General features: G+C 41.3%; 2 protein-coding genes across 2 annotated transcripts; both read left to right on the top strand.

The window, feature by feature from the left end:
- The first annotated feature begins 15 nt into the window (after positions 1–15).
- Positions 16–8,276, top strand: acaa2 (acetyl-CoA acyltransferase 2). Its single transcript, XM_088994097.1, has 10 exons — positions 16–174; positions 969–1,135; positions 1,400–1,528; positions 3,056–3,172; positions 3,254–3,401; positions 4,160–4,335; positions 6,250–6,379; positions 6,459–6,529; positions 7,542–7,696; positions 7,775–8,276. Exons 1-10 carry the CDS (start codon positions 159–161, stop codon positions 7,854–7,856), a joined length of 1,191 nt encoding a protein of 396 aa, XP_088850223.1. The 5' UTR covers positions 16–158; the 3' UTR covers positions 7,857–8,276.
- A 1,854-nt stretch (positions 8,277–10,130) lies between these two features.
- Positions 10,131–12,986, top strand: rpl6 (ribosomal protein L6). The gene is made up of 6 exons (XM_088994095.1): positions 10,131–10,277; positions 10,360–10,458; positions 10,648–10,791; positions 12,414–12,462; positions 12,535–12,719; positions 12,804–12,986. The coding sequence occupies exons 1-6, from the start codon at positions 10,131–10,133 to the stop codon at positions 12,954–12,956; spliced, it is 777 nt and encodes a 258-aa protein (XP_088850221.1). The 3' UTR covers positions 12,957–12,986.
- The last annotated feature ends 20 nt before the right edge of the window (positions 12,987–13,006 follow it).

Genomic DNA, 13,006 nt, shown 5'->3' with positions numbered 1-13,006 from the left:
TACGTGTATATCTGAGGCAGGGACTGTCAATGGTTTTGTAGGGTAAAGGTCGTATTGGCCGGGTGTTCTGTGCACCCAAAGTTACATTTGAAGATTCCAGGAGGACATTTAAAACGAAAACTGTGTGTCGGACAAGTTTGGACTTTTCATTTGTCATTATGGCACTGCTCAGAGGTAAATACGCCATGCAGATCATTGGGTCTGCAGTAGAACAAGAAATTCGTCATTGGCTTTGTTTGACATTTTATGTGTCAATGTAATACATACTGTTAATGGATCTATGGAATTTAGTACAAAATGAAGGGTTAGATGTTGACATTCGCTATGGATTCGTGTCGAAAGTAGCAACTGAATTGTACATCAATACGTTTTTATGCTTTTTAAATTCGGAACCACTCATTTATTTACAATGTGTGAATATTTGTACTGGAGCTACACCTATCCGAGTAATTGCAGTTTGATTTTGTGTGTGTGTGTGTGTGTGTGTGTGTGTGTGTGTGTGTTGTGTGTGTGTGTGTGTGTGTGTGCGCGCGCGCGCAAAATTGGTACATGTGTGCGTTTTATTTCATGAAACAATGACAGTGGGTGGTATGATCAATACAGTAATTAGTTTGCATATATTGTTTACTTACTTTGGTGTGGGAGCAATGATGATGATTGACATTGATGTAGTCAATCATTAAAAGTATGTTGATTTTTTTCCCCAACACTTCTTAATATTGAGTTATCAGAATCAGAATCAGAATCATCAGAATCAGAATCAGAATCATCTTTATTGCCAAGTATGTAGAACACACAAGGAATTTGTTTCCGGTAGAACACGCTGCACTAGTATCGTTGTCAAAAAAACTGCTAAGTGGCACTATACAGTTCCATTTTGGGTACTAGTTTGGTTATTATTATTAAATATTGGAAAAATTCTGTATTTGGGTAATTTCATTCGAACATCGCTGCTGTTTTCTTCCTAGGGGTATTCATTGTGGCTGCCAAGCGTACACCGTTCGGCACTTACGGGGGTGTCCTGAAGGACCACAGTGCAACAGACCTGGCCGAGCATGCTGCCAAGGCTGCCCTGGGGGCAGCAAACATGGCACCCGAGCTCATAGATAGCATCATCGTCGGCAATGTCATGCAGGTACTCCACATGACAATCACATTCAATTATGCGTGTTGTATATCCTTGAACACATAGCATCATTGTATCTGGATTTCTATGTTGATATTGCAACAAAAACTTCAACTAGATCCATCAACACTTGATCTTAAGGAAAATGATACGTACAATTAAAAATAACAAATTGTGTTGTATTTTAACATTTGTTTTCTAAAAATATTGAAAAATGACGGAAGCACTTATGCTATGTGGACGATGCTACATTTTTGTTTCAATTCCTTCTAGAGCTCAGCTGACGCTCCTTACATCGCACGCCATGTTGGTCTAAGGTGCGGAGTTCCCATTCCAGTCCCCGCTCTCACTGTCAATAGACTTTGTGGATCTGGTTTCCAGTCTATCATCAATGGGGCTCAGGTAAGATTGACCCAGAGAATATACACATTTGGCTCAAGTAAAAGACTTAGGACTGTTTTTGTTTCTTAACTTTCTCTGGATACTACGTTTGGCACAGTGATACAATCGAATGAGGGTGAATGCAAAATCACCTACTCACCTACTGTGAGTTTACTAAAATATACATAAGAATAATGCATTTTATTTCTAAGAGCCTTTCAAAACTCTCAAGGACACTTTACAGTCACGGGACAAGAACTTTTTCTTCTGCGGGTGAGCAGTGGCAGCCATTCTCGCCAGCGTTCACTCAACCCGGAAGTCACACAAACTTACTCCACTTATGTGAGTGTGTATATAGACAATACAATACAGTACATCACAATACAATACAAATACATCCTAATTTAAATAGCACTTTCACGACAGCTGCAGCTGTAACAAAGCGCTTCACATAATCTTCTTCTTTTCCTTTCGGCTTTTCCCTTCAGGGGTCGCCGCAGCGAATCAATGTCCTCCATCTATCCCGGTTTTGTGCATCCTCTTCTCTCACACCAGCTACCTTCATGTCCTCTTTGACCACATCCATAAACCTCCTCTTCGGTCTTCCTCTCGGTCTTCTGCCTGGCAGTTCAAGGCTCAGCATCCTTCTCCCGATATAGTCACTCACTCTCCTCTGGACATGTCCAAACCCTCTCAGTCTGGCCTCTCTGACTTTCTCTCCAAAGCCTCTAATATGAGTTGTCTCTCTAATGTACACATTCCTGATCCTATCCAACCTGGTCACTCCCAAAGAAAACCTCAACATCTTCATCTCTGCTACCTCCAGCTCTGCTTCCTGTCTTTTCTTGAGCGGCACTGTCTCCAGTCCAAACATCATGGCTGGTCTCACCACTGTTTTATACACTTTTCCTTTCATCCTAGCTGAAACCCTCCTATCACACATCACGCCTGACATTTTTCTCTAGCCGCTCTCACGTGTAAATTTAATGTTGAAGTCTACAGAGTTGAGATGATCTGTGAACTTACTTTTTGAGCCTGCCTGGACACGCTTCTTCACCTCTTTTCCACACTCTCCATTGTTCTGGACAGTTGACCCCAAGTACTTAAAATACTCCACCTTCTTTATCTCTTCTCCCTGTAGCATCACTCTTGCACTTCACATAATGGTCAATGCAATGCAAAGCAAAACAATAAACACAACAGGAACATAAAAACATGGACATATGTGCAATCTTAATGATTTTCCCCATCTACCCTGATGTAATGCCCTGTTGGAGGACAAAGTCCACAAAGTTTGATTGTTTCGAAGCTCTCCTTCTCAAAAATGTGACTGACAGGTAAAAAAAACATGATTTTGATAAAATATGTATTTTATTTTATTAGACCTAAATTGATTCAATTGTTAACGGTATTCCTGGATAGGCTGTTATGAAAATAATAGGTGGTAAAATGTGCGTGCATCGTACTTAATTTACATTTAAAATACATGCAGTTTCTTCTCCAGTCAAGGAAGAAAAAAAACCATTCTTGTGTTATGTGCGTTTTCAGGAAATTTGTGTGAAGGACTCTGAGGTGGTTCTGTGTGGTGGTTCCGAGAGTATGAGCCAGGCTCCGTATGCCGTACGCAATATCCGATTTGGTACAAAATTTGGATTGGATCTCAAGGTTTGTTTCCTCTTTTTATTTCACTTCACGTAGAATTTTTTTTTTTTGTTAAACAAAGCCTTTCTGTGCCTTGATTGACAGCTTGAGGACACCTTGTGGGCGGGGTTGACTGATCTCCATATAAAAATCCCAATGGGCATCACAGCCGAAAACCTGGCGGAGAAGTACAAGATTACAAGGGAGGATTGTGACAATTATGCTTACCAGACGCAGCAGAGGTGGAAAGCAGGTCAGATAACCCTGCAGACTGCTACATTAATCAGAATTTAATCTTCCTGTTTTATGTAATAATAATAATACAGTGAGACCTCAATTTACGAACTTAATTGGTTCCCAGACGGAGTGTGTAAGGCGAAAAGTGTGTATCTAAAAAAAAAAAATTCCATAGGAAACCATTAAAATGGGAATAATCCGTTCCCGGGTTTCCATAAAATATACTTTTCAACTAAATAAGACTTAAAACTACACACAACATACCTTATTCTATGTATCATAAAGTCACTTTATTTACATTTGTATGGTCATTTACGGCTTGATGGAATGGCGTTGGAGGTCGAAGGTCAAAGGGAATTGCTGTTTGGAAAGAGAGGCGCATTACATGACGACTGTAATTAAAGAAATAAACTGTGCTGTAAAATAAAGTTGTATTTACCTTTTTGATGGTCGTTGATGGCTTATGGACGGCTGTTCGGTCGTGTGCTTCCGCCAAAGATCACTCCGCCAGCCGTGGTGGGTGTGTATTATGAAAATAGTGCTTATTATAAGGTTTAATTTTCATAATTTTGACGTTTGTAAGACAAAACGTTTGTAAGTTGAGGTGTTTGTAAGTTGAGGTCTCACTGTACATTTTATTTATAAGCGCCTTTCAAAACTCTCAAGGACACTTTGCAGTCACATGATAAGGACAACAATTATTTTCCCTAATACTTATTTGTAGTGAAGTGAAGTATTTTGTAGTATTATAAATGTTTTGTTGGTTTTCCACAGCTCACGAGGCTGGCCACTTCAATGCTGAAATTGCTCCCATTGATGTGAAAGGAAAGAAAGGAAATGCATCAATGGCTCAGGATGAACACCCTCGTCCTCAGACCACGATGGAACAGATGGCCAAACTGCCGACCGTTTTCAAGAAGGGAGGCACAGTTACTGCCGCTAATGCTTCAGTGAGTCCTCGCCACCATCTTGACTCTAACAAGCGGATATTTAGACCATTTTCATGTGGATACATTCAAATAGATTATTTTTCAATACCCCACACATATTGCGGCTGCTGATGTTCAAATAGCCATAGCCTGTTATCAATGCTAATGCTAATATATGGCGGTTTTATGTGCATATGCATGATCGTAATACGTCTGTGTAAGCTCTCAGTCGTACAGGAGTGGTCCATCGATGAGAAGGTTTCTTCAGCCGTCATCTGTACAAAAGTGAAGGTTTCGGACGTTTCGCCTCCTATCCAAGAGGCTTCGTCAGCGAACTAAAGTCTGACTGGTCGTATCGGCCCCATATATATAACCCTAATGTCCAGACCTGGTGGCGCCGGACACAGCCATGATAGGTCCCTACTCTCAGGTTGGGGGGGGGGGGGGGGGGCGCGGGACCCCCCCCTGTGGCCCCACTGATTGTTCCTACATTCCTGACTAACGATTGGCCTATTACCCCCACTCCCCCCGGTATCACCTCATCAGCATAACGACCCTCATCAGCATTGCGAAAGTTGCCTAACCTGTTTTGCCTGAGCAGGCTATTGTATGAACGATCCAAATTGAACCTCACACCACACTGACCAATACTTACTTTTTGACTCCAACCACCCTTTACAACATAAACTAGGAGTTATCAGAACCCTCCAGCATAGGGCTAAACTAATACCAACTAGCACTGAAGGTAGAGAAAAGGAGTCAAAACATATCAGGAGAGCACTCACTAACTGTGGGTACCCTCAGTGGTCATTCAACAAATGTCAGAAAGAAAGAATAGCGAACGAAACCAATAATTCTCAAGATTCTAAAAGGAGAGGAGTAGCAGTACCGTACATTGCAGGAGTTTCTGAAAAATTACAAAGAGTCCTTTGGTAACATAAAATTCCTACTTATTTCAAACCGATAAACACGTTAAGGCAAAAATTAGTGCATCCAAAAGATAGGCTACCAAATGAAAAACAAAGTAATGTAGTTTATTCCATACATTGTAAGAATGAAAATTGTAAAGAGCAGTACATTGGGGAGACTCAACAAATTCTCAAAAAAAGACTTTATCAACATCGCAGGGATAATACTAGTGGGCCTCAATCGGCAGTACATTTGCACCTAAAAGCTAGCAACCACTCATTTGACGACAACGAGGTTAAAATCTTAGCGAAAGAACATAGATGGTTTGAAAGGGGGGTAAAAGAGGCGATTCTTATAAAACAACAAAATCCTTCATTAAACCGGTCTGGTGGTGTGAGGTTCAATTTGGATCGTTCATACAATAGCCTGCTCAGGCAAAACAGGTTAGGCAACTTTCGCAATGCTGATGAGGGTCGTTATGCTGATGAGGTGATACCGGGGGGAGTGGGGGTAATAGGCCAATCGTTAGTCAGGAATGTAGGAACAATCAGTGGGGCCACAGGGGGGGGTCCCGCGCCCCCCCCCAACCTGAGAGTAGGGACCTATCATAGCTGTGTCCGGCGCCACCAGGTCTGGACATTAGGGTTATATATATGGGGCCGATACGACCAGTCAGACTTTAGTTCGCTGACGAAGCCTCTTGGATAGGAGGCGAAACGTCCGAAACCTTCACTTTTGTACAGATGACGGCTGAAGAAACCTTCTCATCGATGATCGTAATACGGCATCTAGGTCATCAACTTACTTATACTCTTTTGCATTCGACTGGGCATGATTCCGACTTGATCTTGGTTTTACTCCCTCGTGCTTTCTACTATCTTTGTCGCTGTTTTATTTCCTGTATATGATAGATGTCAATGTTAAGCGCTTTGTTACAGCTTCAGCTGTTGTTAAAGCGCAATATAAATCAATGTGTATTGTATAAGATGATGAGAAGGTCGACTTTTGCGCTCTGCTGCACCTTAGGGTGTGTCAGACGGCGCTGCCGCAGTGGTGATTGCCAGCGAGGATGCGCTCGGTCAACACAAGCTCACTCCACTGGCCAGAATTGTGGCTTATCACGTGTCGGGGTGTGACCCGAGTATCATGGGAATTGGTAAGTGGCGTTCATGTGAAGAGTATAGTGAAGCGTTTTGTTTGAAATGAAATCAACAAAAGTTATTTCGATTGTGCAGGCCCAGTTCCAGCCATCACCGAAGCGCTCAAAAAAGCAGGACTGTCACTCAGTGACATGGACCTGGTCGAGGTCAGTCAAATTCAGCTCATCTATTATTTGCATGCCTCATATTGTTCCCATGTTTTTTTTAACTCATTCACTGCCAGATGTGAAAAATGTGTCCACTCCAGTCCCAGGGTTTTTATCATTGTCACTTGAATTACAAGACCCACAGAATATTGAATTTTACTAATACATAAATATTCAATGCATCGTAAGAAACCTTAGACTCTCTTCTTTCATCAGAAAAAAAGTTAATTCCTAAATGATATGGGTCTGGAGTTGTATGAGCTTGAAATGAGGGCGGCTGTCCAAAATACAATGCAGTACATACAGACACTCCCCAACTTGCGAACAAGATACATTCTGAACGGTCGTTCGTAAGATGAATTCGTTTTTAAGTAGCTTCAATGCTATATTTTGTATGGAACATATGTTTAAGGCTTATATAAATATGTTTAAGGCTTGTATAAGCAACCTGTATTGGTTTGTACTGAAAAATAAAACTGTAATAAAATATATTATAGATAATAGATAATAGTATATGTTACGACAAAAGTTTTCGTATCTAACATTGTTCGTAACTCAAATGTTCGTAAGTAGAGGAGCGTCTGTACATATTGGTTTGTATAGGGCTTTAACAACAGTTGAAGCTGGAACAAAGCACTAACATGAAAAAAGTGAAATGCTACCCCCTTGTGGAAAAGAAAAAAAACATTGCCCGAGGCCATAGCCAGCGCTTTATCGGCACTCAAGCATGAAAAAAGAAAACCCGAACAAATTTGGGAATGGCGCTCTACGTCATATTTGCAATTCCCGTGAATGGCAGTGAATGAGTGAACCATGTTTGTAACTATCAAAAAATACAGTACAGCAAAAACAAGCCGCTTTGAAATCCACGTGTTAGCTTGTTGCTAGTTCTTTCTTTATGACTCATGAAAACGCAAGCTTAACAGTGATAGCGGTCCTGTTATTGCATGACAAAAGAGTGTCTGACACTGTCCGTTATTTAAAAATGGAATTATGGTGAATTTTTCCACAGGTGAATGAGGCCTTTGCTCCCCAGTACTTGGCTGTATCCAAGGCTCTTGGACTCGATCCAGAAAAAAGTAACGTTAACGGCGGCGCTATTGCTATCGGACATCCTCTCGGAGCTTCGGGGTCTCGCATCACCGTTCACTTGGTTCATGAGCTCAGGTAGCGTGGTCATGGCAATATATATCATTGGGAGTCATTTAATCTGGCTTTGAATGATTTATTTGTTTTTGCCGGCAGGCGACGAGGAGGAAAGTACGCCGTCGGATCAGCTTGCATTGGAGGTGGTCAAGGAATCGCCATTGTCCTTGAAAAGTGCTGAATGTGTTGCCAAATCGTGAAGAAGAATGCCATTAATGTTGAATGACATTATCACATTCATAGAAATTCTGATTACATACACGCCATATTGCATTTTGATTCATAAACAGGAAGGATTGATTCCTGGTTTATTCTGAGACGTAAGCCAATAGGATATGATTTTTATATTCGGATGTGGTGACAGTAATATGTGACATGATGCAATCCTGTGTTGCCTTTAAGCTAATGACATAACGTAGCAACCTAATGTTGGATATGTGTCACTTTTACCTCAGGATATATTAAAATGCAATTATGGTATGTATGCTATACATTTGCCTTGTATTTTGTTCACTCTGTCACAGAACAGCTGTACTTTGCATATTATGGATTTTGTAATTCTGTGCTAGTTCATCTGAATAAAATACATTTTGGAAGAATCTTTCAGTGCTGTATCCCAATTCAAAAGATCAATATGTTGAAACTGGTTAAAATAATTGTCTTTATTTACACTTGTCACAATGTGAAATGTCCATTTCTCCATTTTTCACTTGCCCACAGTCGAGGAGTGGGATATATGCCAGCTGACCCGTTACCCTGTTGAGGACAAGCTTTAGAATAGTCATTTTGTTTGTGTAACTCTTAAGGCAAACATGCAAAATCCACACAAAAAGGTTTGGAATAAAACCCTGCACCTCTGCAGTGGGAGGCTGGCATCATGCTAACCCACGATGCCGCCTAATTTAGTAGTAAAGTTTCAGGGAAAACTTTCTTTTTTTAAATAATCTACATATTAATATAATTCATCCTATGAGAGTTATGGATAAAACCAAATAAAAGGAAAACAAATACAGAGATCACTTCAAGTTTATATGTGATGTCTTGAATAAATTGATTGCAATTCTGTGTTTTAAAAACATTTAAATAATTCATTAAAAAACAATACAAATAGATCGAAAATAATAACTAATAGCACAATTTACAGTCGCATTTTTCTGAACAAGGTTTCATCGTCTCACTTTCCTGGTGGAACTACAAAGACCAGGATACGAATTGCTTACGTCATCACGCTGCGTCCTTTTTATTCGTCACTTCCCGGATGACGTTCTTTTCTTTTTAGCCAAGGTAAGGTTCAACTCTAATCGTGTGTCTGTATGAATTAAATCCACCCCAATCCACGTTTTTGAAGCACCGTTATGTTCCTAAATGACGATTAAATGAATCTAATTGTTTAGACAATATGCCATATGTTAGCATTATTTATTTACCCACCACGATGATGACAATATACCGCTTGATACATTGGCAGACAGAGGCCGCTGACTCGAGCTAATGTCGGCTAAGCTCCACTGGCTAACAAACGTTTTTGTTGTACCTGACGTCGTTCAGTCTTAGGTTGTGTAACTATATATGTATTCCACCCTGTTGAATTATTGTAAGAGAGCCCTTTGTGGAACTTAAAGTATATTCCCTGCGGTTTGCTTCTAAGCTTCAAGCTAGCGCGGCTTGCTCATTGGCGTGGCTTGTCCCAAGTTGTCATTTCTCGAGTTGGATTGGATGTACCTTTATTCTCTCGCAGTGGAGAAATGTACATTTCACAGCAGCAAAGTTATGAAAGGAAGAGCAAAGCATTGCATTCATCAAACGGCCCGACATTCCTGCTCGATGTTGTGCAAATGATCCGGCCGACTTATTGTTTTGTAAATGATCCGTAGACTGTCATGTTTTTGGGGATCGTGTCGATTTGACTAACACCTCTCTTTAAAATGCTTTATTCTTTTTTGTTTGTGGTCGCGAGATTTGGTACCCTATTTTAAAGGAGTCCAAAATGGCCCCCGAGTAGGCAGCCGTCAGTAAGTGCTCTCATGAGCCTTGCTTTTTGTTGTTGTATTTGTCTTGTTTTGTCTCTTCTTTTGTTTTTTTTCACTTTGTGTTGTTGTGCGGTGTGTTTTTTGTTTTTCAACTTTCATTCCTTTCATGACTTTGCTGCTGTGAAATGTGAATTGATCCACTGCCAGACTAATAATGTCAAATCCAATCCAATTGTATTCAGATTACATTTGCAAACAAAGAGTGACCAACTATTTTGCGCGTTCATGGGCCTGACATGCATAGCTTAATGAGGACAGTTGCCGCAGTTTGGCCAAGTTGTGCAATTGTTACCCGAGTGCTCAATTGGCGCACTTAATTAACCATTCTGCCTCTCTGACTGAGAACCAGTATTTTAACACTCTTTGAAATTAGTATTTAGCTGACTGTGTTGCACTTTGACTGATGAAGTGCGTTACCGTTTCAGATGGCAGACGGAGACGCACAGCCAGTAAAGAGGGAGCGCAAGAGCCGTAACCCGGTTTTGGCCCGGGGCATCGGCCGTTACTCCCGCTCGGCTATGTACGCTCGTCGAGCTATGTACAAGAGGAAGACGAAGATCACCGAGACAAAGGTGCAGGGCACTCTCCAATGTACAGTGAATCTGTTACCAAATGATATTATGCAAATTACAATATGACCCATCATGCTATCAGGTGGAGAAGAAGTTGAAAGTCAGGCCCCGAGCCACAGTTGTCAAGACCGTTGGCGGTGATAAGAATGGAGGTACCCGTGTTGTCAAGCTGCGCAAGATGGTACGTACACACATGTTAAAACCCTACTTTAAACAAAAAGGCATGTGCCTGATGTACTCGTTTATGTTTATCTGCTATTTCACCAATAAGACAAAGATGAACTTCTTGTGACTACAGTAAATGCCACATTTCCTTCCTGTTGCATTTTTGACATTGGCTAACTTTCCACCTTACCCCGTGTTGGCGCAGCCTCGCTACTACCCCACAGAGGATGTCCCCCGCAAATTGAAAAGCCATGGCAAGAAGCCTTTCTGCCAGCACAGGAGGCGGCTGCGTCGCTCCATCACACCAGGCACAGTCCTCATCTTGCTCACCGGTCGCCACCGTGGGAAGGTATGAGAGTTGAAACGCCCGTAGTGAGTCGTCTCTTTGGGTTTTGGTCACCAATGGCAATTTTAGGTTTTGGGGAAATTGTCATTTATCAGATCATGGTGTGTCCCCTGAAGCCCAGTAGCGCTTGACTCTGTATGCCTGCTAATGCATTTTACTTTGTTATTGGAGGCCATTTTTGTTTTGGCACTTGGGCTGTTTTTTTATTTGCTTTTTCTGCTACCTCCCTGCACCTCTCGTTGTTTGCTCCTCCTACATATCAGAATCAGAAAACCTTTATTCGTCCCACAATGGGGAAATTTGCAGTCCACCGCAGCAATTTTAAAGGTGGGGGGTGAAAGGGTGGAAAACTAGATATTCTAAGCATAGTAAAATAAAAATGTCAACTGTATACTGTAAATGTGCAAAAGTTTCATAAAAAACTGTACATAGTGCAATTATCAAGAAAGGCATATTGATACCTGCCAACTACTCCAGTTTTGCTGTAAAAAAACAATGGTTTTCATTATCCCGTTACAGGTTAATAATGAAAATTACGGTTTCCAATAAAAACGATAAATCAGGGATCCCAGATGTCCGCTATTTAGCGGAATTCCACAATTTTTTTCCGCCAAAGTGATATTTTCTATTTTTATATAAAAGTTTTTATTTCCTCATACAACCGCTAAAACATTTGTTTTGAAGGGTGATAGGATGATCAGAATGCATAATGCTTGAGTCGGCATGCTATCATGTGTTTTGGTCAATGTCGCTTACTTCCGTTGACATTCTGAATCGCTCGGGAGGAAAATAGCACGCGATGAAACGAGAAAACAAATGAGCTCCCTTACCGCGCTTTTCACCAGCAAATTTGCGCTAAACCTTGTCGCATTTGTCACACTGTAAAGATGGCATGGAAGAGAGATACTGCACCAGAGTGATACCGGAACGCTAACGTCATCTTCGCTATTTTAATTTTCATTGGTTGGGATACGATGTCATTTTCCGCTATTTTAGTTGCCCTTGGCTGGGAACCCTGAATAAATCCAAAATCGGCAAAATAGTAAGTTCTGTACTCATTACATTAATTCTAAACACGAGAACAGGGGATTGGCAGAGTGCTAGCTGTTAGCTTGCTTTAGATGAATTGTGCATGCGCGTGTTAAGGGTCTTTCCTGGAATCGAGATTCAAGAGTTAGCGTCGTTTTTATCATTGTCGTGTAATGGCGTCTGCCGGAGAAAATGAACAAAAAGCGAGAATTTAAAAAAAAAACTACAGTCGTTTTGTGAGGAATACTCCCAAGCAAAGATGAAAATGATGCAAGTTTCGAGTTTCCTGTGTCAACCTTGGCTAATATCTGCTCGTAAATGATTACAATTCCCGGACAAAAGTTGTAGTATGCCATACGTTATTTGAAACGATTAAAAAAAAAAAAACACGAACAAGCGGAAATGCAGACAGCTTCCTGCGCATGTGCAGTAACATGGACCCTGGCGTATTACTAGGCTTTTCTGCTTTCAGAAGTTGTCAGGTATGCTCCGAGCAGCTTCTGTTGAGGGGTGTCTGGTTTGGAAAAATGAAAATCACTCCTCAATGTTTCATTTCATGGAAAGAATCTCCGATTGATTACTCTTATTTCTTGTAGCGTGTGGTGTTTCTAAAGCAACTCGGAAGCGGTCTCCTGCTTGTCACTGGTATGTGTTCAAAGCATCGATTTTAAAATATCGATGTAACAGCTGCTAATTCCCTCACCTTTTTTTTTAAAGGCCCCCTCGTGCTGAACAAAGTTCCCCTGCGCAGGGCTCATCAAAAGTTCGTCATTGCCACCACCACTAAAGTGGACATCTCCGAGATGAAAATCCCCAAAACGCTAAATGACATTTACTTCAAGAAGAAGAAGCTGAAGAGACCCCGTCACCAGGAAGGGGAGATCTTTGACACTGAGAAGGAGGTAAATAAATTCTGCCCTGGTTGAGGTTGTCCTAATAACTTGATGACTGCATTGCTAATTTCACCCCCTCGTGCATGTGTGTAGAAATACCAGCTGACAGATCAGAGGAAGGAGGACCAGAAAGCTGTGGACTCTCAGCTTCTGCCACTGATTAAGAAAGTTCCCCAGCTCCGAGGATACCTGCGTGGAACCTTCTCCTTATCTAACGGCGTCTACCCCCACAAGCTGGTTTTCTAAGCATGTTAATAAAAGTGAATCTGACAGCCACTTGGTCTGGGACATTTTAT

Source organism: Hippocampus bargibanti, linkage group LG04, assembly GCF_051943395.1.
Source record: "Hippocampus bargibanti isolate YZ-2025 linkage group LG04, ASM5194339v1, whole genome shotgun sequence".
In the NCBI taxonomy this organism is placed as follows: domain Eukaryota; kingdom Metazoa; phylum Chordata; class Actinopteri; order Syngnathiformes; family Syngnathidae; genus Hippocampus; species Hippocampus bargibanti.
This window is presented reverse-complemented; position numbering and strand designations above follow the sequence as displayed.

Coding starts and splice junctions, on each gene's coding strand:
- acaa2 (XM_088994097.1), top strand. Junction 3,173..3,253: donor AATTTGGATTGGATCTCAAG/GTTTGTTTCCTC, acceptor CTTGATTGACAG/CTTGAGGACACCTTGTGGGC. Junction 6,530..7,541: donor GTGACATGGACCTGGTCGAG/GTCAGTCAAATT, acceptor ATTTTTCCACAG/GTGAATGAGGCCTTTGCTCC.
- rpl6 (XM_088994095.1), top strand. CDS start 10,131: ATGGCAGACGGAGACGCACAGCCAGTAAAGAGGGAGCGCAAGAGCCGT. Junction 10,459..10,647: donor TTGTCAAGCTGCGCAAGATG/GTACGTACACAC, acceptor GTGTTGGCGCAG/CCTCGCTACTACCCCACAGA. Junction 12,463..12,534: donor CGGTCTCCTGCTTGTCACTG/GTATGTGTTCAA, acceptor TTTTTTTTAAAG/GCCCCCTCGTGCTGAACAAA.